The sequence below is a fragment of the Hippopotamus amphibius genome, chromosome 11 (assembly GCF_030028045.1).
Source record: "Hippopotamus amphibius kiboko isolate mHipAmp2 chromosome 11, mHipAmp2.hap2, whole genome shotgun sequence".
Classification (NCBI taxonomy): domain Eukaryota; kingdom Metazoa; phylum Chordata; class Mammalia; order Artiodactyla; family Hippopotamidae; genus Hippopotamus; species Hippopotamus amphibius.
The window spans coordinates 38,900,034-38,924,617 of NC_080196.1; the positions used below are offsets into that span (position 1 = coordinate 38,900,034).

General features: G+C 36.7%; 1 protein-coding gene across 1 annotated transcript in view; it reads right to left on the bottom strand.

The window, feature by feature from the left end:
* Window positions 1-24,584, bottom strand: part of ZFAND3 (zinc finger AN1-type containing 3) — a 342,068-nt gene that overhangs the window by 84,211 nt on the left and 233,273 nt on the right. Inside the window, exon 3 of the mRNA XM_057698349.1 lies at window positions 762-944. Within this exon, the coding sequence (XP_057554332.1) occupies window positions 762-944 (183 nt within the window). The remainder of the gene's footprint in view (window positions 1-761; window positions 945-24,584) is intronic.

Here is a 24,584-nt window from a genome sequence, read left to right on the forward strand (position 1 = left end):
TTAAGTAAAGCTTTTAAAAGGTAAAAATGGCTATGTCATAATGTCACTATAATTTTCAATAAACTCTGTCAGTTATAGTTGTGCCCTAAAGGAAATGGTTACAGCATTACACAGCTTAAGTGGACAATGGACTTCCATATCACATATATAATAATAGTATTCTGTCACTGAGGACTTACAGAAGAGTAACAGAAACCACTTCCTCCTCCCTTCAAATATCCTACATTCTATGAAGTATATACTGTTACCTCAGTTAACTGCCTATAAAAATTCAAGGCCCACTTAGTGACAGAGGCAAGGCTTCAACTGAAGTTTCCTAAACCAGCGTAAGTTCCCTAGACCAGTGGTCCTCAATTCTTGCTGCATATTAGAATCCTCTGAAGGATTAAAAAGAAGAGATCACTGAGCCTTGCTCCAGATGAATTAAATTAGATTCAGGGAAAGGTGCTGAAGATTAAAATTGTTTTAAAAATCCCCAGTGGATTCTGATTTACAGCCAGGATGAGAACAACTGCCCTAGACTGGTTCAAAACCTCATGTACCTTTACAGTTAACATAAAAGGAGATCTTTTGAGAAAACCTTAAGTTCAATGGAAGGTTGAAACTTATTCTCTACCTTGCTGACTTGAGCCTGTATGTTAACACTTAATCTTGAATTGAAAGAGCTGCTATCTTTTTTTCTGGGAGAGGCATTACCAAGAAACTCATGATATGATTCCTAGGCTGTTTTCTCTACCATTTCACAGGATCTGGGAACTTACACTCCTCTTTACTTGGTGAAGTTACATTCAGTCCTGTCGGAAGTGGCTGCTGGCTGGGACTAAGAGTTGGCGTGGTTATCGAGGTATTGTTGTTGTCACTGGTGGTCTCTTCAGAAAACAAATCTGACTGGCTGTTACTTGTACTTGGAGCGGAATCATCGTCTGGTTGTTTCTTTTGAAAATCTGAAAAGAAAGTTGAGAAAGCCAGTTTAAATAAGGAGTTCACAATTACACTGGGTATTAGAAAATAATGAAAGTTAGTATAAAAATTAAACCTAGTTTGGGTGATTAAAAAAATGGAAGTAAAATACTGGTCAAAAACATAGAAGGCTGGTAGAGGGTACATGAGTTAGAGATTTCCAAGGTCCTTGTATTGTTCAGATGAGTGGCAGACATACCGATTTTAATGTAAGACTCTGCAAAGCCTAATGCATATTAAAATTTTAGGGGTAATTAAGGATAAAAGGAATAAAGAAAAGCTGTTCAAATAGAAGACAGGTAAGAAGGGGGGAAAAAAGCAGGGTAAATAGAAAACACATAATAATGGTAGAAATAAGTACAGATTGGTAGAGGTAATAAATGTAAACAGACTAAACTTAGCTGTTAAAAGACAGAAAATTGAGACTGAATAAACAAAGTCCTCTTTCATGTAGTTTCCAAGAGACATACTAAAAACATTAACATGAGAGAAATGTTTTCAAGTATATAAACAAAATATCAACAAATATCAATGATTAAAAAGCCAGTAGTAGCTACAGTACTGTGAGGAAATGCAGACTTTAACGCAAAAGCATCATTATAGATAAAGAGGATCATTACATAATAGCAAAAAACAAAAACAATGAAACCAGAAAAATAAAACAACTCAATCTGTATGCACCTAATAACAAAGTTTCAAAATGTGTAAAGCAAAAATGATTTTATCTAGAAACAACAGTTCAAGATGGTGGAGTAGCAGGACATATGCTCACTCCCTCTTGCAAAAGCACTGGAATTGCAACTAACTGCTGAACAATCATTGACAGAAAGACACCGGAACTCACCAAAAAACACACCCCACAAGCAGAGACAAAGGAGAAGCTGCAACGAGATGGTAGGAGGGGCGCAATCACGTTAAAATCAAATCCCATAAATGCTGGGTGGGTGACTCACAAGCTGGAGAACAGTTATACCACAGAATTCCACCCAGTAAAGTGAGGGTTCTGAGCCCATCAGGCTTCCCAACTAGGGGGTCTGGCAACAGGAGGAGGAATCCTCAGAGAATCAAACTTTGAAAGCCAACGTGATTTGACTGCAGGACCTCCAAAGAACTGGGGGAAACAGAGACTCCACTCTTGGAGGGCACACAAAAAAAAGTGCACTCACCAGGACCCAGGGGGAAGCAGTGACCCCACAGGAGACTGAACCAGACCTACCTGCTGGTGTTGGAAGGTTGCCTGCAGAGGTGGGGGGCAGCTGTGGCTCACTGATGGGACAAGGACACTGGTGGCAGGGGTTCTGGGATGTGCTCCCAGGGTACCCCATTAGCCCCACCAAAGAGCCTGTAAGCTCCAGTGCTGGGTAGCCTCTGGCCAAACAATGAACAAGGTGGGAACACAGCCCCACCCACTGGCAGACAAGCGGATTAAAGTTTTACTGAGCTCCGCCTACCCAGAACTACCCACCATCAGTCCCTCCCATCAGGAAGAACCCACAAGCCTCCTAGAGAGCCTCCCCCACAAGAGGGCAGACATCAGTATCAAGCAGTATCAGCAGTATTTCATTCTGTGGACTGAAAACCACAGCCACAAAGAGATAAAGAAAATGAAAAGGCAGAGGACATTGTACCAGATGAAGGGACAAGATAAAACACCAGAAAAACAACTAAATGAAGAGGAGATATGTACCCTTCCAGAAAAAGGATTCAGGATAATCATGGCAAAGATGATCAGGGCTTTGAAAAAAGACTGGATGCAAAGATCAAAAAGTTTACCAAAGACCTAGAAGAATTAAAGAGCAAATAGAGATATGCAACACAGTAACTGAAATGAAAAATACACTAGAAGGAACCAATAGCACACTAACTGAGGCAGAAGGGCGAATTAGTGACCTGAAAGACAGAACGGTGATAACCACTGATGTGGAAAAGAATAAAGAAAAAAGAATGAAAAGAACTGAAGACAGCCTAAGAGACCTCTGGGACAATGTTAAACGCACCAACATTCGCATTATAGGGGACCCAGGAGGAGAAGAGAGAGAGAGAAAGGACCCGAGAAAGTACTGTAAGAGATTATAGTTGAACACTTCCCTAACATGGGAAAGGAAACAGCTACCCAAGTCCAGGAAGCACAGAGAGTCCCAGGCAGGATAAACCCAAGGAGAAACATGCCAAAACATATAGTAGTCAAACTGACAAAAATTAAAGACAGAGAAAAGTTATTAAAAGCAACAAGGGAAAAACGACAAATAACATACAAGGGAACTCCCATAACAGTAACAACTGATTTCTCAGCAGAAACTCTGCAAGCCAGAAGGGAGTGGCATGATATATTTCAAGTGATGAAAGGGAAGAACCTACAACCAAGAATACTCTACCCAGCAAGGATCTCATTCAGATTCAACGGAGAAATCAAAAGCCTTACAGACAAGCAACAGCTAAGAGAATTCAGCACCACCAAACCAGCCTGACAACAAGTGCTAAAGGAACTTCTCTAAGCAGGAAACAGAAGAGAAGAAAAGGACCTACAGAAACAAAAACAAAACAATTAAGAAAATGATAACAGGAACATACATATCGATAATTACCTTGAATGTAAATGGACTAAATGCACCAACCAAAAGACACAGACTGGCTGAATGGATACAAAAACAAGACCCATATATATGCTGTCTCCAAGAGACTCACTTCAGACCTAGGCACACATACAGACGGAAAGTGAGGGGATGGAAAAAGATACTCCATGCAAATGGAAACCAAAAGAAAGCTGGAGTAGCGATACTTACATCAGATAAAATAGACTTTAAAATAAAACATGTTACAAGAGACAAGAAAGGACACTACATAAAGATCAAGGGATCAATCCAAGAAGAAGAGATAACAATTATAAATATATATGCACCCAATATAGGAGCATCTCAATACATAAGGCAAAAGCTAACAACTATGAAAGAGGAAATCAACAGTAACACAATCATAGTGGGGGACTTTAACACCCCACTTACACCAATGGACAGATCATCCACACAGAAAATTAATAAGGAAATACAAGCTTTAAATGACAAAGTAAACCAGCTTGATTTAATAGATATCTATACAACATTACATCCAAAGACAGCAGATTACACATTCTTCTCAAGTGCACAGGCAACATTCTCCAGGATAGATCACATCTTGGGTCACAAATCAAGCCTTGGTAAATTCAAGAAAACTGAAATCGTATCAAGCATCTTTTCTGACCACAACACTATGAGATTAGAAATCAATTTCAGGAAAAAAACCGTAAAAAACACAAACACATGGAGGCTAAACATTACGCTACTAAATAACCAAGAGATCTCTGAAGAAATGAAAGAGGAAATTAAAAAATACCTAGAGACAAATGACAATGAAAACACAATAATCCAAAACCTATGGGATGCAGCAAAGGCAGTTCTAAGAGGGAAGTTTATAGCAATACAATCCTACCTCAAGAAACAAGAAACAACCCAAATAAACAATCTAACCTTACACCTAAAGAAACTAGAGAAAGAAGAGCAAACAAAACCCAAAGTGAGTAGATGGAGAGAAAGCATAAAGATCAGAGCAGAAATAAATGAAATAGAAACAAAGAAAACAATAGCAAAAATCAATAAAACTAAAAGCTGGTTCTTTGAGAAGATAAACAAAATTGATAAACCTCTAGAAATACTCATCAAGAAAAAGAGGGAGAGGACTCAAATCAGTACAATTAGAAATGAGACAGGAGAAGTTACAACAGAAACCACAGAAATAAAAAGCACCATAAGAGACTACTACAAGCAACTATATGCCAATAAAATGGACAACCTGGAGGAAATGGACAGATTCTTAGAAAGGTATAACCTTCCAAGACTGAATCAGGAAGACATAGAAAATATGAACAGACCAATCACAAGTCATGAAATTGAAACTGTGATTAAAAATCTCCCAACAAACAAAAGTCTAGGACCAGATGCATTTACGGGTGAATTTTATCAAACATTCAGAGACAAGCTAACACCCATTCTTCTCAAACTCTTCCCCAAAATTGCAGAGGAAGGAACACTCCCAAACTCATTGTATGAGGCCACCATCACCCTGATACCAAAACCAGACAAAGACACTACAAACAAAGAAAACTACAGACCAATATCACTGATGAATTTAGATGCAAAAATCCTCAACAAAATACTAGCCAACAGAATCCAACAACACATTAAAAGGATCATACACCACGATCAAGTGGGGTTCATCCCTGGAATGCAAGGATTCTTCAATATATGCAAATCAATCAATGTGATACACTATATTATCAAATTGAAGGATAAAAATCACATGATCATCTCAATAGATGCAGAAAAAGCTTTTGACAAAATTCAACACCCATTTATGATAAAAACTCTCCAGAAGGTGGGCATAGAGGGAACCTACCTCAACATAATAAAGGCCATGTATGACAAACCCACAGCAAACATTATTCTCAATGGTGAAGAACTGGAAGCATTCCCTCTAAGATCAGGAACAAGACAAGGGTGTCCACTCTCGCCACTACTATTCAACATAGTTTTGGAATCCTTGCCACAGCAATCAGAGAAGAAAAAGAAAAGGAATCCAATTTGGAAAAGAAGCAGTAAAACTGTCACTGTTCGCAGATGACATGATACTATATGTAGAAAATCCTAAAGATGCAACCAGAAAACTACCTGAGTTAATTAGTGAATGTGGTAAAGTTGCAGGATACAAAATTAACACACAGAAATCTCTTGCATTTCTATACACTAACAATGCAAGATCAGAAAGAGAAATGAAGGAAACAATCCCATTCACCATTACAACAAAAAGAATAAAATACCTAGGAATAAACCTAACCAAGGAGCTAAAAGACCCGTACTCAGAAAACTAGAAGACACTCATGAAAGAAATCAAAGACAACACAAACAGATGGAGGGACATACCATGTTCTTGGATTGGAAGAATCAGCATTGTGAAAATGACTATACTACCCAAAGCAATCTACAGATTCAATGCAATCCCCATCAAATTACCAATGGCATTTTTCACAGAACTAGAACAAGAAATTTTACGATTTGTACGGAAACGCAAAAGACCCCGAACAGCCAAAGCAATCTTGAGAAGGAAAGACGGAGTTGGTGGAATCAGGCTTCCTGACTTCAGGCTATACTACAAGGCTACAGTGATCAAGACAGTATGGTACTGGCACAAAAACAGAAATATAGGTCAATGGAACAAGATAGAAAGCCCAGAGATAAACTATGGTCAACTCATCTATGACAAAGGAGGCAAGGATATACAATGGAGAAAAGGCAGCCTCTTCAATAAGTGGTGCTGGGAAAACTGGACAGCTACATGTAAAAGAATGAAATTAAAACACTTCCTAACACCATACACAAAAAGAAACTCAAAATCGATTAAAGACCTAAATGTAAGGCCAGACACTATAAAACTCCTAGAGCAAAACATAGGAAGAACTCTTCGACGTAAATAACAGCAAGATCTTTTTTGATCCACCCCCTAGAGTAATGGAAATAAAAACAAAAATAAATAAGTGGGACCTAATGAAACTTCAAAGCTTCTGCACAGCAAAGGAAACTGTAAGCAAGATGAAAAGACAACCCTCAGAATGCGAGAAAATATTTACAAACGAATCAACAGACAAAGGATTAATCTCCAAAACATATAAAGAGTTCATCCAGCTCAACATCAAAAAAACAAACAACCCAATCAAAAAATGGGCAGAAGACCTAAATAGCCATTTCTCCAAAGAAGACATATGGATGGCCAAGAGGCACATGAAAAGCTGCTCAACATCACTAATCATTAGAGAAATGCAAATCAAAACGACAACGAGGTATCACAACGACAACGAGGTATCACCTCACACCAGTTAGAATGGGCATCATCAGAAAATCGACAAACAGTAAATGCTGGAGAGGGTGTGGAGAAAAGGGAACACTCATGCACTGTTGGTGGGAATGTAAACTGATACAGCCACTATGGAGAACAGTATGGAGGTTCCTTGCAAAACAAAAAATAGAGTTACCATATGACCCAGCAATCCCACTAGTGGGCATATACCCAGAGAACACCATAATTCAAAAAGACACATGCACTCCAATGTTCACTGCAGCACTATTTACAATAGCCAGGACATGAAAGCAACCTAAATGTCCATCAACAGATGAATGGATAAAGAAGATGTGGTACATACATACAATGGAAAATTACTCAGCTGTAAAAAGCAATGAAACTGGGACATTTGTAGAGACATGGATGGACTTAGAGACTGTCATACAGAGTGAAGTGAATCAGAAAGAGAAAAACAAATATCATATAGTAACACATATATGTGGACTATAGAAAAATGGTATAAATCAACCGGTTTGCAAGGCAGAAATAGAGACACAGATGTATAGAACAAACATATGGACACCAAGTGGGGAAAGCAGGGAGGGTTGGGGGGGAATGAATTGGGAGAATGAGATTGCCATATATACATTACTAAGAAGGAAAAAAATATCAAATTCTACACTTTAAATATACGTAGTTTATTGTATGTTAATTGTATCGCAATAAAAGTTCTTTAAAAAACGATTTTATCTATGGTAAACTGACAATTAGATAATGAATTATTTGAAAACATATGTGGAATATTTATAAAAACTGTCTCAAACCTGGATAAACCTTGACCACACATTAGGTTATAAAGCAAAAGTCTCTAACAGACACCCAAAAATTAGTAAGATACAGGCATTACTAATTAACCACAGAGCAGTTAAGTTAAAAATTGGTAACAAAAATCCTATATATTTGCAGGTTTTCAAAATACACTTTAAACTCTTGGGTCAAATAAGAAATTAGTAAGTATGTATAATTAAATGATAATGTAATTACTACTTATCAATATCCAGTAAAGATAAAGATGCACATACATTACTATACCCCTGTCATTTTATTACTAGGTATATGCCTGGGACAAACTCAACACACAGGTACAAGGAGGTCGATTACATACTGCTTGTAATAATAAAAAGTCAGAAGCAACCTAAAGGTCCATAATTTATAATATATTCAAATAACAGAATAAAGTACACGGTGAAAATAAATAACTGTTGCCACACACATCAACACTGAAGAAATCTCAAAATTATAATGTTGAGCAAAAAAACAAGTCACTAAATAACACAGTAAGATTGTATTACATAAACCTTAAGAACAGGCAAAACTCAAACAATATACTGTTTAGGAATATGTAGCTCTAAACCACTAAAAAGATTAACACAATTCAGGAGAGTGGGTACTGCTGAGCCTGGGGGCAGGGGGCTGTGTGTGAAGTGAGAGCTATGCAGAAATATTCAAAATTACAGGTAATGTCCACTGACAGACAGAATAGATTAAAATGGTATATTCAATCATATGATGAAATACTCTATGGCAGTTAAAAAAAATGAATAGCGCTGTATGTACAACAGGAAAATCTCAAAAATAATGTTGAGAAAAGCAAGCTACAGAAAGATAAATGTGTCTAATAATATTTATGTAAAAATTTAAAATATGTAAAAATACCATATATTATTTATGGGTACATAATTACAATATAAAAACATATGTGGAAATGATACACCAAATTAGGATAATAGTTATCTGGGGGTGGGAGGGAGGGAGGAACAGGGATCTTCAATTCTATCTGTAATTTTTTTATTTCTTAAAGCTAGTGGTCAGTATGTGACTGCTTATTATGTTTAGTCTCAATATGTTTCATTTTTTAAAGTCTTATGCTAGTCTATGAAGTACATGTTATACTTTACTATATCAATTCAGAGAAGGAACAGAAGATCCTGACAACTCCATTTCGCCTTATCTTTTGAACCAGAGAAGTTGTTGCTGTTATGCTCTATAACCTCATAAGAATCAGTATTCTGACATATTCTGAGCATAAGAATAGCTAGCTAGCACTTATGTCACCATGTTTACCATGTGCCAGACACTGAACTAAATGTTTTATGTATTTAACTCATTTTACTCTAATCCTCTGAACAACCCTAACAAGGGAGTTATAATTACCACCACTTTATTAATCAAGAAACTGAGGCTCAGAAAATTTAGGTAATTTCTTCCAAGTTAATAGCTAGTAAGTAGCAGGATCAGGATTTAAATACAGATCCATCTGACATGAAAATTCATGGTCTTTAATGTCAACCACAGGATGTAGAATGGTGTGCATTAGACTGGCCCAAGGAAAAGGCCTCCATGTCAAGCCCCCACCTGTTTACAGCACGAATGGTGAATGCAATGGATTTAGCAAGGAATCGCCAACCTGCTGTGCCCATCAGTGATCTAAAGCCTTTGATGCTTCTGTGCATTTATTTCTCCTAGCCACTTTCTTATTCTTCAGTGTTTTGACATTTTAAAATGGCTTATTATCTCAATGTTACTTGTACAGCACCTTCAGAGGAAAAGGTACTATATAAGTGGAACAAAAATATTTCAAATGATGCTTCTTTTTTATATCGTGTCATCTCATTAGCTCTCCTATGTCAATAATCATTGTGTCCCTCCTATAGCCACCTCTCTACCATTTAACTTGAAATGTTATAAGACCCTAAAAGAACTGAAACTGAGTCGTCATTGTACCATTTAACAGAATCCCCAATGCCTGGAGACAAACACATAGAATCATTCACTGAAGCACAATAACTCTTTGAGGTTAAATGATCTAAACACAATTACCAGGTCCCACCTACACAATCTCCAGTCCATGTTTACCATATTCCTTGATGTTCAGGTACTTTTCTTTATGTTTTCTTTTGTGAATCTATAGCTGACATAATGTACCTTCTTTTAACCCATCCTCCCACTAATGCCTTTTTCTGCACCTCCAATGGATGATGGTGTGACAAAAATCATTGGGCTAACAGTAATCATTACAAACCAAACTGGCTGCAAACAAGAGAACGAGTAGATGCTTTATACATTCTCTGATTCGATTCCATAAAGAAAGCAGAAATAACAGAATTTTACAACCAGATTTCACTTTAAAGACCTAGCTCAATCCTCTCATTTCACAGATGAAGAAAGCAAGAGCCAAGAAATTTAATGCAACTCATCAGAAATTCACAGTTAATTATAAGAGTTTTGCAACTCTCAGGCCAAAGTTAGCAGCTCGTACAATACAAAGAGCTTTAGAGTTTGGGGACCTGGATTCAAATTCTGACTTGGCTATTTATTGGGCCTATGGCTAAAAGTAAACTTTACTCTTTTGGGGCCTTGTCTGTAAAATGAAGGGAGGGAGTTATTTCTACCTCTCAGGATAGTATGGATTAAACAAGATAATGTACATAAAGTATCTGTATATGGGTACTCAACAAATGACAGTCATTAAAGAAAGAAGGTATTTTCCTGGTTTAAAGAAAGAACCATCTCTTCCTTTTAGCCCTGATGTTTGCATTATACTTCTAACTCTCGTTTCTTTTTTTTTTTTTTAACTTTTTAAAAAATATTTATTTATCGGTCGTGTTGGGTCTTCATTGCTGCACGCAGGCTTTCTCTAGTTGCAAGGAGTGGGGGCTACTCTTCGTTGCAGTGTGTGGACCTCTCATTGTGGTGTCTTCTCTTGCTGTAGAGCACGGGCTCTAGGCGCACAGGCTTCAGTAGTTGTGGCATGTGAGCTCAACAGTTGTGGCTCGCAGGCTCTAGAACACAGACTCAGCAGTTGTGGCGCACGGGCTTAGTTGCTCCACGGCATGTGGGATCTTTCTGTACCAGGGATGGAACCCATGTCACCTGCATTGGCAGGCAGATCTGAACCACTGTGCCACCAGGGAAGCCCTTGTTTGTTTCTTTCTAAATCATCTGGCATCCAACTTCTGACTAATGACCAAAAGAAACAGAAAAGAAAGAAAAATCCCAGAAGTCTACTCCAAGGACAAAAGGAAGCAGATTTATGTCCCATGTAAAAAGGAAACAAAATAAGCAGAGACTGCCCCTTGTTAACTCTACTCTGGAAAGCAGTGCAGGAAAGGTATAGAAATAGTCACTCCATTTGATCCAGACACAGAAAAGGCTTGTTCACTTGTTTTACAGTTCTCATATATAAATGGGAAAAGTAGAGCTCTCCAAGCTTATTCATCTCTTTAAGAAAAAAAATAAAGAATAACTTTTATAAACTGTTAGAGCATACAGAAAGGTATAAACTTGGTCTTGAATAGTTTTTCCAAAATAAAATGCTATTTGTAAAACTTAAGTAAAAACCCTTGAACTTTAAAGGGACTGCTGTTGAAAACTGAACAGACGCCAAGATCTTAGCAGCTTACCTTATTATCGACTAAGGGAAAAAATAACTTCTCGATGAAGGTTCTCTTGGAACCTGAGGTACCCAGAAATTAGATAGTTCCACAAGCTAGAAAAACTGACCTAATAGTACCAGCTAAGTCAAAATGGCCAGCGAAGAAGTCCCTGGGGCTGGTTACAAATATACTCACTAGACATATTTTTTCCCCATTATTTTCTCACAGGTCAATCTTCTTACTATAAAGTGTACCTCAAAAGACTAGGAGCACTAAGAAGGCAAGTGGTCCTGCTCTGCTGACAAGCTCATTCACCTGGGCAGCCTCACTGGGACTGTACCTTATCTAGTCATCACTCAAAACTTACATACATACACACACACACACACACATATACACATGTATGTGTATCAACATTTTCTCTCTCAGATGTACTACACAGACTTGGCAAGATGTTTAGCTCACTTAAACTTCCATCCTGCTTCCAGATTATAACCATAACTATGTCTTTCTGAATTATTTCTTCAAGGCAGAGAATACTCAAAAGTGATTTGGAAAGGAATTCACTAAACTTTCTTTCTTTAAAGGTTAATTATTTTTAAAAAACCCTCTTCGGTAACCTACTTTTTGCTCTTAGCAATATACCATGACTATTTTTTATTCTCACTTACAGATCTCTGTGATCACTGATGGGTACACAGAACGTCCACTTATAACACAGAAATTAAACCAACTTACTTTTGTTAAACATTTGCAATTATCAATTTTTCACTATTGTAAGCCAGATTTCATCAAGCTTCCTCAGGTTATATTGCTAGAAGCAGATCAACTAGGTAAAAGAGGATGCACATTTCTGAAGCAGTTGGCACATACTATCAAATTCTCTTGGCACAACATCCTGTGATCTCCCACAGTACAAGACTTACAATGGTGTGTAAGAATCATCTGTTCACTTGTCAGTCTCCCACATTATAAAGGCTCGGGACAAAAACAGTGTTCCATAAATGTTAACTGAATGAGTATGTGGCCAAATTTTTGAGTAGAAAGCCCATCACTAGATTACATTTAAAATTATTTTATCAATTGTTATTTTAAACCTTTCAAAAACTATTCTGTGTGCCTCTAAGGGCAGTCCTAGCATCATCTGGTTTAGCATTTCTAAAAGATGAAGTGCTATGAATTTGTATTTTCATAATCAATAAGGAGAGATGAGAAATTCAACTGCATTTGTTCTAATTCACTCATTAAATCTATCTGGCCACTAATAAGGCTTCTATGTCATTATTACAGACACTAAAGGTGAGTATAAGGAAAATAAAGCTGGAGGAGAAAGAGGAACTAAGAATTAAGTGCCTGCTATGAGCAAGGCACTCTATCATAGGCCTTACTTTTTTTTCTCATTTAATCCTCAAAATCAACTGGGTGGTAGGTGTCATCCCCACATTTCAGCAGAGGATGGGGGGCATGACAAGTTTGGGCAACCTGCCCCCTTCTAACAAATGCTGGAACTAGAGTGTGAGACCTAAATTCATGTAATTCTAGTACCATACTTCCCACTACAGCATACATTACTGAAGCAACCATGGCCCAGCTTGCAGGGGTGACTTATCCAGTTCCCACATTTCCATTTCCAGGCTCAAACCCCATCTGACTCTCTATCACAGATTACAACTCCATGTTCCCAATGGAAGCTTTAATTTGGTATTTCACACCATAAAATGCTTCATGTTTCCAGTAGCCAATTAAAGTAAAATGGAAATGTTGAAAATAAAAATTTAATTCTGATATTTCAAAAGTCTGGTTCATGCAAGGCATAGTATAAAGGCTTCCTTTAACAAAACAGGGTCCTTTCTCCTCTTTTCTTTATCCCTTCTCTTAGTTTATCTCCATAACAGGCTACAGTTAACATTCATGACCACATTTCTAGGTTTTTAAAGCTTCACACCAATCCACACCTACCACAAACCTTAGATATCTTATTTTTAAAGGCTACAAAGCCATTAGCAGTGGCCAACCAATTCATAAGCCAGAGTTCTAGCCTTCTAATTAAAATCTTAATAAAACTCTAGTATTTGAATGTTAATCTAGATCATAGCCTCAGCAAAAAACAAACTGGTTTAATCAAGAATTAGCAAGAACCAAAGGACGAACTAATTACTATTAAAACCTTAAAATGTACTCACCTTGGATCCTAGCGCTTATGGGGAAAACTGTAATCTACTCAAATGTGGATGGGTTCATTTAAACTTTCTTTCATGAGTAATCTCTTCTAACTTCTTTAAAAACCGAAACCTTTGCCCTACCAGATTCTCTCTCATGATGATTCCTTCTCTTTAAAATTCAGACTGTCTTCACTGACTGATTGATACTGTTTTGATACTGATTGATACTTTCAAACAAGTTTTAAAAACACACACATACACCCACGTACCCTATGTATCTCCTGTTGAGGATAAAGGACTCCTGTCCCGTGTTCCCTATGTATGCCCAGAAATCTGTAATTAAAACAGACCTTGTCTTCTGTCCTTTTCCCCATCTCTGGGGATGGCATCAATATTCTCCTAGAGTCAGAAGCCTGGGAAACCTCTCAGACTCCACATTCTCCCTCCCTTAATTCTACATTTCAAAAATCAACAAATCTAGTCTTTACCACTCCTAAATACCTCTGGAATCCATCCACTATTCCATTACCACTCTAGTCTAAGTCATCGTCATCTATCAGATTCTTTCAATAGCATCCTAACTGATTTCTTTGCATCCTATCCTCTCTTGGCCCATACTCTAATCCATTCTATACAGAGCAATCAGAGTGATGCAAAAAACAAATTTTGACATCGTCATTTTCCTCCCTAAACCCTTGAATGACCTTCCGTTGCCCTAATAATCAGATACAAATTCCCAAACATGAAGAAGTCTCTCCATGAACTGGCTTCTGGCTATCTCTTCAGTCCCATTTTAAGCCACGGCTCCTCCTCCTCCTCTCCCTGCTTCAGCCATTCTGGAGTGCTTTTGATTTTTTTGAACACTATTCTTTTTCTCAACCTGGAGTACTTAGATCAAGTCATGTGGGAGACTCTTTTTATCTTGCTATTCACCTTGGTAACTCCTACTCATTTTGAATCTTAACATAAGCACTCTGTCCTCAGAGAGACCCTTAAGACTACCCATAGAAGACACGTAATAAATATTTTTTGGATGAATGAATGAATGTCTTATTTACTGTATATCCCAGTCCCTAGCAAAATGCCTGCCACATAATACACAATGTAGATTTGTTGAATTTAACTTAGTTGATACTGGTGAGCATACTGAGTTGAAAAACATTTGCTCTCTCAGACATTAATACACTTCAAATTGCTATAAGCTTATTTCTAGGAAACAAGAATGCATCTACATACAGTAGAAATATTAAGCACCCCTGTCAATAAGCAGATGTTTGAATTTTACAAACTATCCCTGCACATATAAAATTTTTCTTCCTTACTACGCACCACAAGTAAGTGGTTCTGACAGAACTGAAAAGGTCTCTCAGGTCCTGTTTGATTGGATTCAAACCACAAGGCTGCAAGCTTTTATTTCAGAATACTAGAAATAACACAAGATTGGCTCTCAAAAGCATGTCTTCAAATGCTTCTTGCAAAAGCAGTCAATAGAGAATATATAAAGGTGACAAAGTTTAAAAGCAAAACTCTTATCAGTAATTAAGCTTATTTTATAATCTGGTTTATCACTGAAATTGTACAGTCCCTAGATTCTTCACACCTATAGCGCCTACTGCTCAGAAGCGTGAACTAGCAAAAAAAAGTTATTTGGAAGAAGGCTTGTTTCTTATACAGCATTTATTGCGCAGACTATACAGTTTTCCCAGCAATAGTGTCTCATATTCATTTACAGGGAATAAATTAACATCTTAACATTATAGCAAATATCTAACAATCCACTAGTACTACAATAACACAGTGCACAAGAGACACATTTACCTCATTTTGGTCTAACCACAAAAGTATGTCAATTTTTTAAAAAACTGAAAACACAAGGGAGTTTTCTGAATATTGTGACATTAATCTAGTCTCAACAAAATGAGCATTTGATGGTGTGTGTGCATATACATACATCCTACACATACAACTCAACCATCAAAATAAACAACAGAGTAGACATATTGTATAAACATTAGGCAAAGCTGACAAAAATTGGCAAATTAGAACCAGGTCTCAAAAATATAGCCATTACTAGTGATTTTATAACACTAGAGCAATACAACAGACCTAACTCTGGTTTTCTGAGTTGATGATTACTGGGACAGTGTGGGATGGGGAAATAGTTTGAATTTTCTACCAGGCTTCATTAAATTCTACTATTGTCTTATGAAAATCTGAGTACATGAACTGTAGTAAAACTATAGTAGGCCGATACTGGTTTATTGAAAATAAAGTCTTACCTGAGAAAACTGATTTCCAGACAACTGAAAACCCTGTTCTTTATAAAACACAATATAGTCTGACCCTAATCCAAAATTTAATTCATTTTAAATTAACGAGGCCATGCTATGTTTCTTTTTCTTTTTATGATTGCAACCCAGGCTTGTTCCTGATTCTCAAATGGATGAAGGTTACTAAGTCAATGTATTGAAATATTTATAGCTCCCTATCAAATGGGAAAAATAAGTTATTAGAAAATTCTTCTTAAGAACCAACTACCTTATACTAACCAAATAATCCAATCTGATTTGGTCTAAATTTCATTTAAGACAGGTTAAATTTAATATAACTAACTCACTTAGAAAATATTTTTTCCATTTGGGAATATGCTTTTATTTCACTTGAAAGTGTGGATAAATGCATTTTGAATGGGATGAGGAAAAGGAAACTACCCATTTAAAAATTATCTTTCAAATACGTAATGGCATGTGATATAAGCAAATTCTTCCTTTTAAGGTCATATTAGTACTAAACAAATTAAGTGATAATGTTCTGTGTAGATACAACCCTAATTGAACCTTACTCTTATTCTAGGTAGCCCAACGAAAGGCCATGTAATTCATACCCTTTATAACTTCTAATTTAGGCAATTAAATTAAATTTCAGCTTAGACCTTACATTAGTTTGAGAGAATTTGCTTACTATTAATTCTGACCAGTAAGAAAAAGGAAAATGAGATACACTTCATGGGACTTCCCCAGCGGTCCAGTGGTTAAGACTCCACAATTCCAATGCTGGGGATGCATGTCCAATCCTGGTTGGGGAACTAAGATCTCACATGCCACATAGCACGGCCAAAAAAAAAAAAAAAAAAAAAAAAAAAAAATTTAATTCTCTTTGATTAAAAAAAAATTTTTTTAAAGAAAAAAGAGACACAGTTCAATTGTTACCACCTCAGCCTCCTTGGCTTCTAATAGGAATGCCATACGAAAGAGCCATGTAAAACACACTACTTTTTCTTTTAATTGACGTATAGTTGATTTACAACATTGTGTTACTTTCAGGTGTATAGCCTAGTGATTCAGTATTCTTGCAAACAATATTTCATTATAGGTTATTATAAGAAAATGGGTATAATTCCCTGTTATACAGTATACCCTTATTGCTTATCTATTTTATATATAATAGTTTGTATCTGCTAATCCTATATCCCTAATTTGTTCCTCCCCCACTTACTCTCCCCTTTGGTAACCACAAGTTTGTTTTCTGTACCTGTCAGTCTGAAACACACTACTTTTTGAAGGGCTATTCTGAGAATATGGTCCACTACTTTTCTCACTATCTACTTTGGAACTCACAGGATGCTGACCTTTGAACTATTTGCATTTCCATTTTTGCTTTGTCTCCTAGGAAGCTCAGATCTCAATCTTCACTCTGTCTTGAATGGCTATACAAGATGTTTATGGCATGAATTTCTGTGTTTAAATTCTTTGTCTTCATCTTACTTATCAATCTGAATTTTTCCTTTGTCTTGATTTCTTCTTTCGAAAAGAAAAAGCATATTGTACTCTGTATGTTTTTTTTTTTTTTACTAAACTACCATTTCTTGGAAAGTAGTGACCGTTAAATAAAAATAATATCATAATCTCATTTTTATGTGGGGATTTCATAAACACTTGTAAATAATACATATTTATGCCTGTATTGCCTATACTGAAGTGAAGACTACTAATAAAACCAAAAGGGAAGAAAATTACTAGAAAATGTATATCAAATTAGGAACAAAATTCTACATGAACTGCGTTATATTTTCTATATGAGGAGATCATAGTTATGGTTGTTGTCTTTTTGTTTTTGTTTTTTTCATTTTACCTTTCAAAGCAAAGAGAGCAGGCAGAAGAAATATCAACTAAATAAAACCGAGTAAGTTTCAAGGCAAGACATGCCAGGTCTAAGTAACAGATCTAAAATGTGAGGAGCTGAAAAGTAATGGACAAACAAAAATGAACGCAGGATGCTTAGGAGGCTAGGTATAACACTGTCAAAGCAGTACAACAATTTCTCTTGCAAGTTTACACTTCAATTGTCTCAGCACAAATCATACAAACCTAAAAAGGATCTGCTCCATCACTTTTGCATCTTCACATATATGTTATCAAGAGCAAAAGCATCTCCCCCATACAACCAGCCCCAAAGCTCCCATTTCATTAAAGTGATTTACCATTTCACTTGACTCTATATGTGATAACACTGTACCGCAAACTCAAGGGAAAAGGCTAGCATGTCAAGAAAGGCTACAGCACATTCCCAATTTCTCTTTTAATACTGTGTTTATCAGTCTGAACGATGTTAAATTCCATTCATCTTTTTTCCTAAAAACTAAAACTGAGAGTGACAAGGAAAATTACATTCTCTTCAGCCAAGTTTCTTGCTGAGACATGAGAGATGCTGGCATGCCCAGTCAAGAGTGAATAGTGGCTCTAGCAAGCAGGAGCTCAAATTCTGCAAGACAGCTAAAGGATGAGCTTTTGTTTCAATTCTACTCATTTCAGACAGAGAAAACATACAGTTACAAGCTTATTTGCATAGATAACACAAATCATTTAAAAAGTAAGAGCACTGACTGGCCTTACTGTTAACCAAATTAAAATCCAACAATACGTTTTTTTAAAAAATCAATCTTTTCCATTAACTCTTTCGTCATAGCCAGAAATAAATGCACCATAGTTAGTAATAGTATATTGCAATGGATGGATGGATGGATGGATGGAAGGGCGGAAAGGGGTGCAGAGGGTTAGTTCAAAGGGAGAAAAATAGTAAAATTGACATACTCGGAGTATATTGTATACTAATATATAATTATAATTGGAGGGACAGATTAAAGATTATGGACGAGATTTTTACTGGACTGGTTTCTGTTGAATTGGCTACAAGTATCTATATAAGAGAAGTGATTCTTTGTGACTACTCAGTGACAGATCTTATCACAAAATCTATATTCTTCACCTTGTCATTTTAAAATAATTTCAAAGAATATACCCATGTAATTTGGAACTGAAAAGCTTTTAGAAATAATCTAGTACAAGGTTTTTGATCTAAAAACAATTTCAAAGGTACCACCAGCATTTTAAAGAAACAGAATAGAAAAGAAAATATCAGAATGCACTGCAGATAGTAAGGTTAAATTTTGCTTTATAAGACTTGTTATACATATGTATTAAACACATACATATGTGCATACCAATTCACATGAAAATGAAAATGTATTTCTTATTGTAGGATATAGTAAAAAAGTTAAATACCAATGATCAAATATATCTTCATTCTACAAATGAGGAAACTGAGGCACAGAGAAGGGAAAAAAAGACTTGTTCTAGGCATCTTAATCACTGAAGTAGGAGCTCAAATGAGAAATACAAAAATGTCTGATCCTACAAGGGAAATGCACCCCAATATGAATGCTAATCCATAACTTTCCCAAATTGGTTTTAAATACTCTTAATCATCTATTCTTTAAAATACCCCCTAAAAGTCTGGTATGGCATTCAGACAGTTATGAACTATTAGTCCTGAATAGCACTAAAAGAAAGATAAACGCTTCTTGATCTGACTACTTTTCTTGCAGATGTTTCTTATAGCTGAAAGCCAGTAATGACAGAAATGTCCCTATGCTTCTTAAAAAGCAGCTCAAGAAATACATATCAAAAGTTTAAATGAGCATACTTTTCCCCCCTCAAACTGGCCATAGGGGTGAAATCTGCTTATTTTATAATCCAGCATTTTCACTTTAAGAAAACTGTTTTAAGGAAAGCAAAACAAATAAAAAAGATGTATATATATTTTTTAAATGGTGACATAAGCAAAGGACATAAAAATCAGCTTGAAAGGATTCACAGTGGCCAAATCTGGGAAATTTTGAGCATTAAAAACAAAAAAGACAGTAATGGATTATAATGTATTAAATAAAATAGGAATTCCTGGGTTCATATTGATATAATTTAAAAATGAGAGCGAAGAGAAAGCTCTTTGTTACAGCAGAAAGCAAACTAATAAATACAGAAGAAATACAGTTAATAAAAATCATCAATGGATGCTAAAACTAGTGGGTGAAATTTTTTTTTTTGGGGGGGGTACACCAGGTTCAATCAACTGTTTTTATACACATATCCCCATATTCCCTCCCTTCCTTGACGCCCCCCCCTCGAGTCCCCCCCACCCTCCCTGCCCCAGTCCTCTAAGGCATCTTCCATCCTCGAGTTGGACTCCCTTTGTTATACAACAACTTCCCACTGACTATTTTACAGTTGGTAGTATATATATGTCTGTGCTACTCTCTCGCTTCTTCTCAGTTTCCCCTTCACCCCCCGCCCCCTCCCATACCTCGAGTTCTCCAGTCCATTCTCTGTATCTGCATCCTTGTTCTTGTCACTGAGTTCATCAGTACCATTTTTAGATTCCGTATATGTGAGTTAGCATACAATATTTGTCCTTCTCTTTCTGACTTACTTCACTCTGTATGACAGATTGTAGTTCTATCCACCTCATTACATATAGCTCCATCTCATCCCTTTTTATAGCTGAGTAATATTCCATTGTATATATATGCCACATCTTCTGTATCCATTCATTTGTTGATGGGCATTTAGGTTGCTTCCATGTCCTGGCTATTGTAAATAGTGCTGCAATAAACATTATGGTACAAGTTTCTTTTGGGATTATGGTTTTCTTTGGGTATATGCCCAGGAGTGGGATGACTGGATCATATGGTAGTTCTATTTGTAGTTTTTTAAGGAACCTCCAAATTGTTTTCCATAGTGGCTGTACCAACTTACAGTCCCACCAACAGTGCAGGAGAGTTCCCTTTTCTCCACACCCTCTCCAACATTTGTTGTTTCCAGACTTTGTGATGATGGCCATTCAGATCGGTGTGAGGTGATACCTCATTGTGGCTTTGACTTGCATTTCTCTGATGATTAGTGATGTTCAGCATCTTTTCATGTGTTTGTTGGCCATCTGTATGTCTTCTTTGGAGAAATGTCTATTTAGGTCTTCTGCCCATTTGTGGATTGGGTTATTTGCTTTTTTGGTATTAAGCTTCATGAGCTGCTTGTATATTTTGGAGGTTAATCCTTTGTCCGTTGTTTCATAGGCAATTATTTTTTCCCATTCTGAGGGTTGCCTTTTAGTCTTGTTTATGGTTTCCTTTGCTGTGCAAAAGCTTTTAAGTTTCATGAGGTCCCATTTGTTTATTCTTGATTTTATTTCCATGATTCTAGGAGGTGGGTCAAAAAGGATGTTGCTTTGATGTATGTCAAAGAGTGTTCTGCCTATGTTTTCCTCTAGGAGTTTGATAGTGTCTGGCCTTACATGTAGGTCTTTAATCCATTTGGAGTTGATTTTTGTGTATGGTGTTAGGAAGTGTTCTAATTTCATTCTTTTACATGTTGCTGTCCAATTTTCCCAGCACCACTTATTGAAGAGGCTGTCTTTTTTCCATTGTATACTCGTGCCTCCTTTGTCAAAGATAAGGTGCCCATATGTGTTTGGGCTTACTTCTGAGTTCTCTATTCTATTCCATTGATCTTCCTTTCTATTTTTGTGCCAGTACCATACTGTCTTGATCACTATGGCCTTGTAGTATAGTTTGAAGTCAGGAAGTGGGTGAAATTTTGATGAGGAACAGGATATTTATATAGTCTCAAAGCATCTCCTCACAAATTCCTTATTAATCAGAAAGGAAACACAGTAATTTTATAGTGGAGAAACCTGGGTAATTCACCTTAATAACACGTCTCCTGATACGATACAATGAGGACACAACATCACTTTTGTAATATTCCTATCAAAAACACATAACTTGAATCTAATCATACATAAGGAAACATCAGACAAATACAAACTGAGGAATATTCTACAAAATAATTGACGTGAATTCCTCACTAATGCCAAGGTCAAGAAAAACAAACACAAACAGGCTGAGGGACAATTCCAGACTAAAGGAGACTAAAGAAACATGACAATTAATTAACTAATTTATTTTTAAATTTTTTGAGACATGGCAATTAAATGTGATGACAAACTGTGATGGGGGATATAATAAAAAGGGTATTACTGAGACAAATGATGAAATTTGAATATGGTCTGTGGATTAGATAATAAAATGGTATCAGTATTAGATTTCTTGATTTTGATCATTTTTACTATGGTGGTTATATAAGCAAATATCTTTGTTCTAAAGGAACTACACAGTGAAATATTAAGGATAAAATGGCATTTTTCACAGAAATAGAACAATTTGTATGCAAATGCAAAAGACCCCAAATAGCCAAAGCAATCTTGAGAAGGAAAGACAGAGCTGGAGGAATCAGGATCCCTGACCTCAGACTATACTACAAGCCTACAGTGATCAAGACAGTATGATACTGGCACAAAAACAGAAATATAGATCAATGGAACAGGATAGAGAGCCCAGAGATATCAACACGCACACACGGTCACTTTATCTTTGACAAAGGAGGCAAGAATATACAATGGAGAAAAGACAGCCTCTCCAATAAGTGATGCTGGGAAAATTGGACAGCTGCATAGATGCTGGTATTTGTCATGTTCTGTTTTGTTTTTGATATTAAAAAGTACATCCTGATTGTTTTTTTAAAAAAGCCAATTACGACATAAGTGTAGAAATATAGAAAACTTCCCTTCCTGATTCTACCACCTGCATCTCAACACCTAGATTCAATTAATTTTAGTATCTGTTGTATTTGCATTATGTCTGTGTGTCACCAACAGGCTAGAGTGTAATACAACTTTCTAGCAGAGCTACTTCTACCCTTAGGTTCCTCAATACAGCAATGGCAGAAGAAAAGACAGGATAAGATGCATAAGACCAGAGGACTCAGACCAACCGATGAATCCTTGAAACTATGCTTTGGTTGAGCTACGCAGCAGCCCTGGAAGCCCCCCTTCCCCCTATGTGGATGCCCATGAAGGAGAAGAGTGTGGCCCCCAACTCTGTTTTTACACTATACCCTGCCCATTCTTTGGTACTTGTATTAACTGGCTCATACCCTTCCATACAACCCCCTCATAGATAATACACATTAAGACCATGTGAAGGAGGGACTTCTTAGGTGGTGCAGTGCTTAAGAATCCGCCTGCCCTGCTCCAGGAAGATCCCATATGCCACGGAGCAACTAAGCCCATGCGCCACAACTATTGAGCCCATGTGCTACAACTAACTGAAGCCTGCACACGTAGATCCTGTGCTCCACAAGAGAAGCCACCTCAGTGAAGAGCCATCCCAACGAAGAGTAGCCCCTGCTCGCTGCAACTAGAGAAAGCCCGTGTGCAGCAATGAAGACTCAATGCAGCCAATCAATCAATAAATTAATATATATATATATATATATATAAGACCACGTGAAGGAAAAGTTAGTCCCTGTAAGATTATGGATATACAGTTTGGGGAATTAACTTTGATTCACCCAATTTTGCAGCAAACATTCAGTAATATGCTGGGTTTACTATCAGTTATTTACACTTGGTGAACAGGCAGTCACTTGGCTGATCTCCAAAAGAGCTGGGAGGGGACATGAGAGCATAACCTATACACTCACCCCTCAAGAGAATGACAAAGATGAGCTTTTTAAAGGGCCCCTAAAGAGTCCTCATCCTAATTACAGAGTATTGGCGGTGACTGGGTGCCCCGTGTGGCTCCTCCCCAATGGGAAATGCTACTGTGCCCCCTGCTATAGGTAGGGATAAGCTGTTTCCTTTAGCTACATTAAAGCATATATACCTTTTACCCAGCGGCTAATGCCTTTCAATTAATTATATCATCATCATCAGCTAAATGCATGGGCAACCTGGACTGCGCAGAAAATTTTATCAAGAAGTTGTTATCTAAGCACTTACCTTTAAAATGGTGATGGGATGGTGGATATAATGCTTGTTAAACAAGTACCATCAAACTTTGAGAACCAAAAATCTGAACTGTGACACACTCTAAATTTTTCCTGGAGACAAGTGAATACTGGGTCAGCTTAAAGGAAAATGTAAGTTATTATACTTATTTAAGGATGAAAATGTTTGACACAATTTATGCATGAAATTAGGACTCAGAGGGAAAAAAGATTTTCAGGTCTTATTTATAATGTATTCCTGCATTATGGATATGCCTATCTTCTTTAATTAGCTGGAGTACCCCAACCATGCTTAACCTGATCAGAATGTTACATTTCGTGATTTGAAAAATCTGAGATGAGTATATGGCAAGAAACAGTGTTTACTGACATCCTAAAAGGTGAATTCCACTCAACTACATTGGGCTTGAACATCAGGAAGACGACAATAGGAGGGCTATACCAAGGTTTGGCTATCACTTAGATAATACACTAAAAACATTCTCTACTCATTTCCTGATATTTTGTGTGTGCTTACCTACCACACTTTACGACACTTTAAGAGGTTCTAAGCTGGAAGTGGCCATGAGATTCCTATTCTCTGTTCCCTAAGTGACTCAATATCTCAAAGAAATAAAAAAAAAAGTCAGGTTAGCAGGATATCATGTGACTATGGTTGGTATTCTGCTCCTTAGGTATAAAAACTATAATAGTTTTACACAAGCTCTGAAGCAAGAAGCAGAATTAAGTGGACAAGTGTTGTGTATACATTATATAGAAACTGAGTTCTGATTTTATAAGTTTTTGGATATATCATCAGATAGTTTAGCTTTCAAAATATATTCAGGTATTTAATATTACATGTTAAAGTTTGCTTAGCAACTTAGCGTCTTAAGTTTATTTCTATTTGGTTCACTTACATTTCTATCTGTTGATACTCTACTTGATAATTAACTGTAATCATACCTTCCTTTAAACATATTTATAATTACTTAATTTTA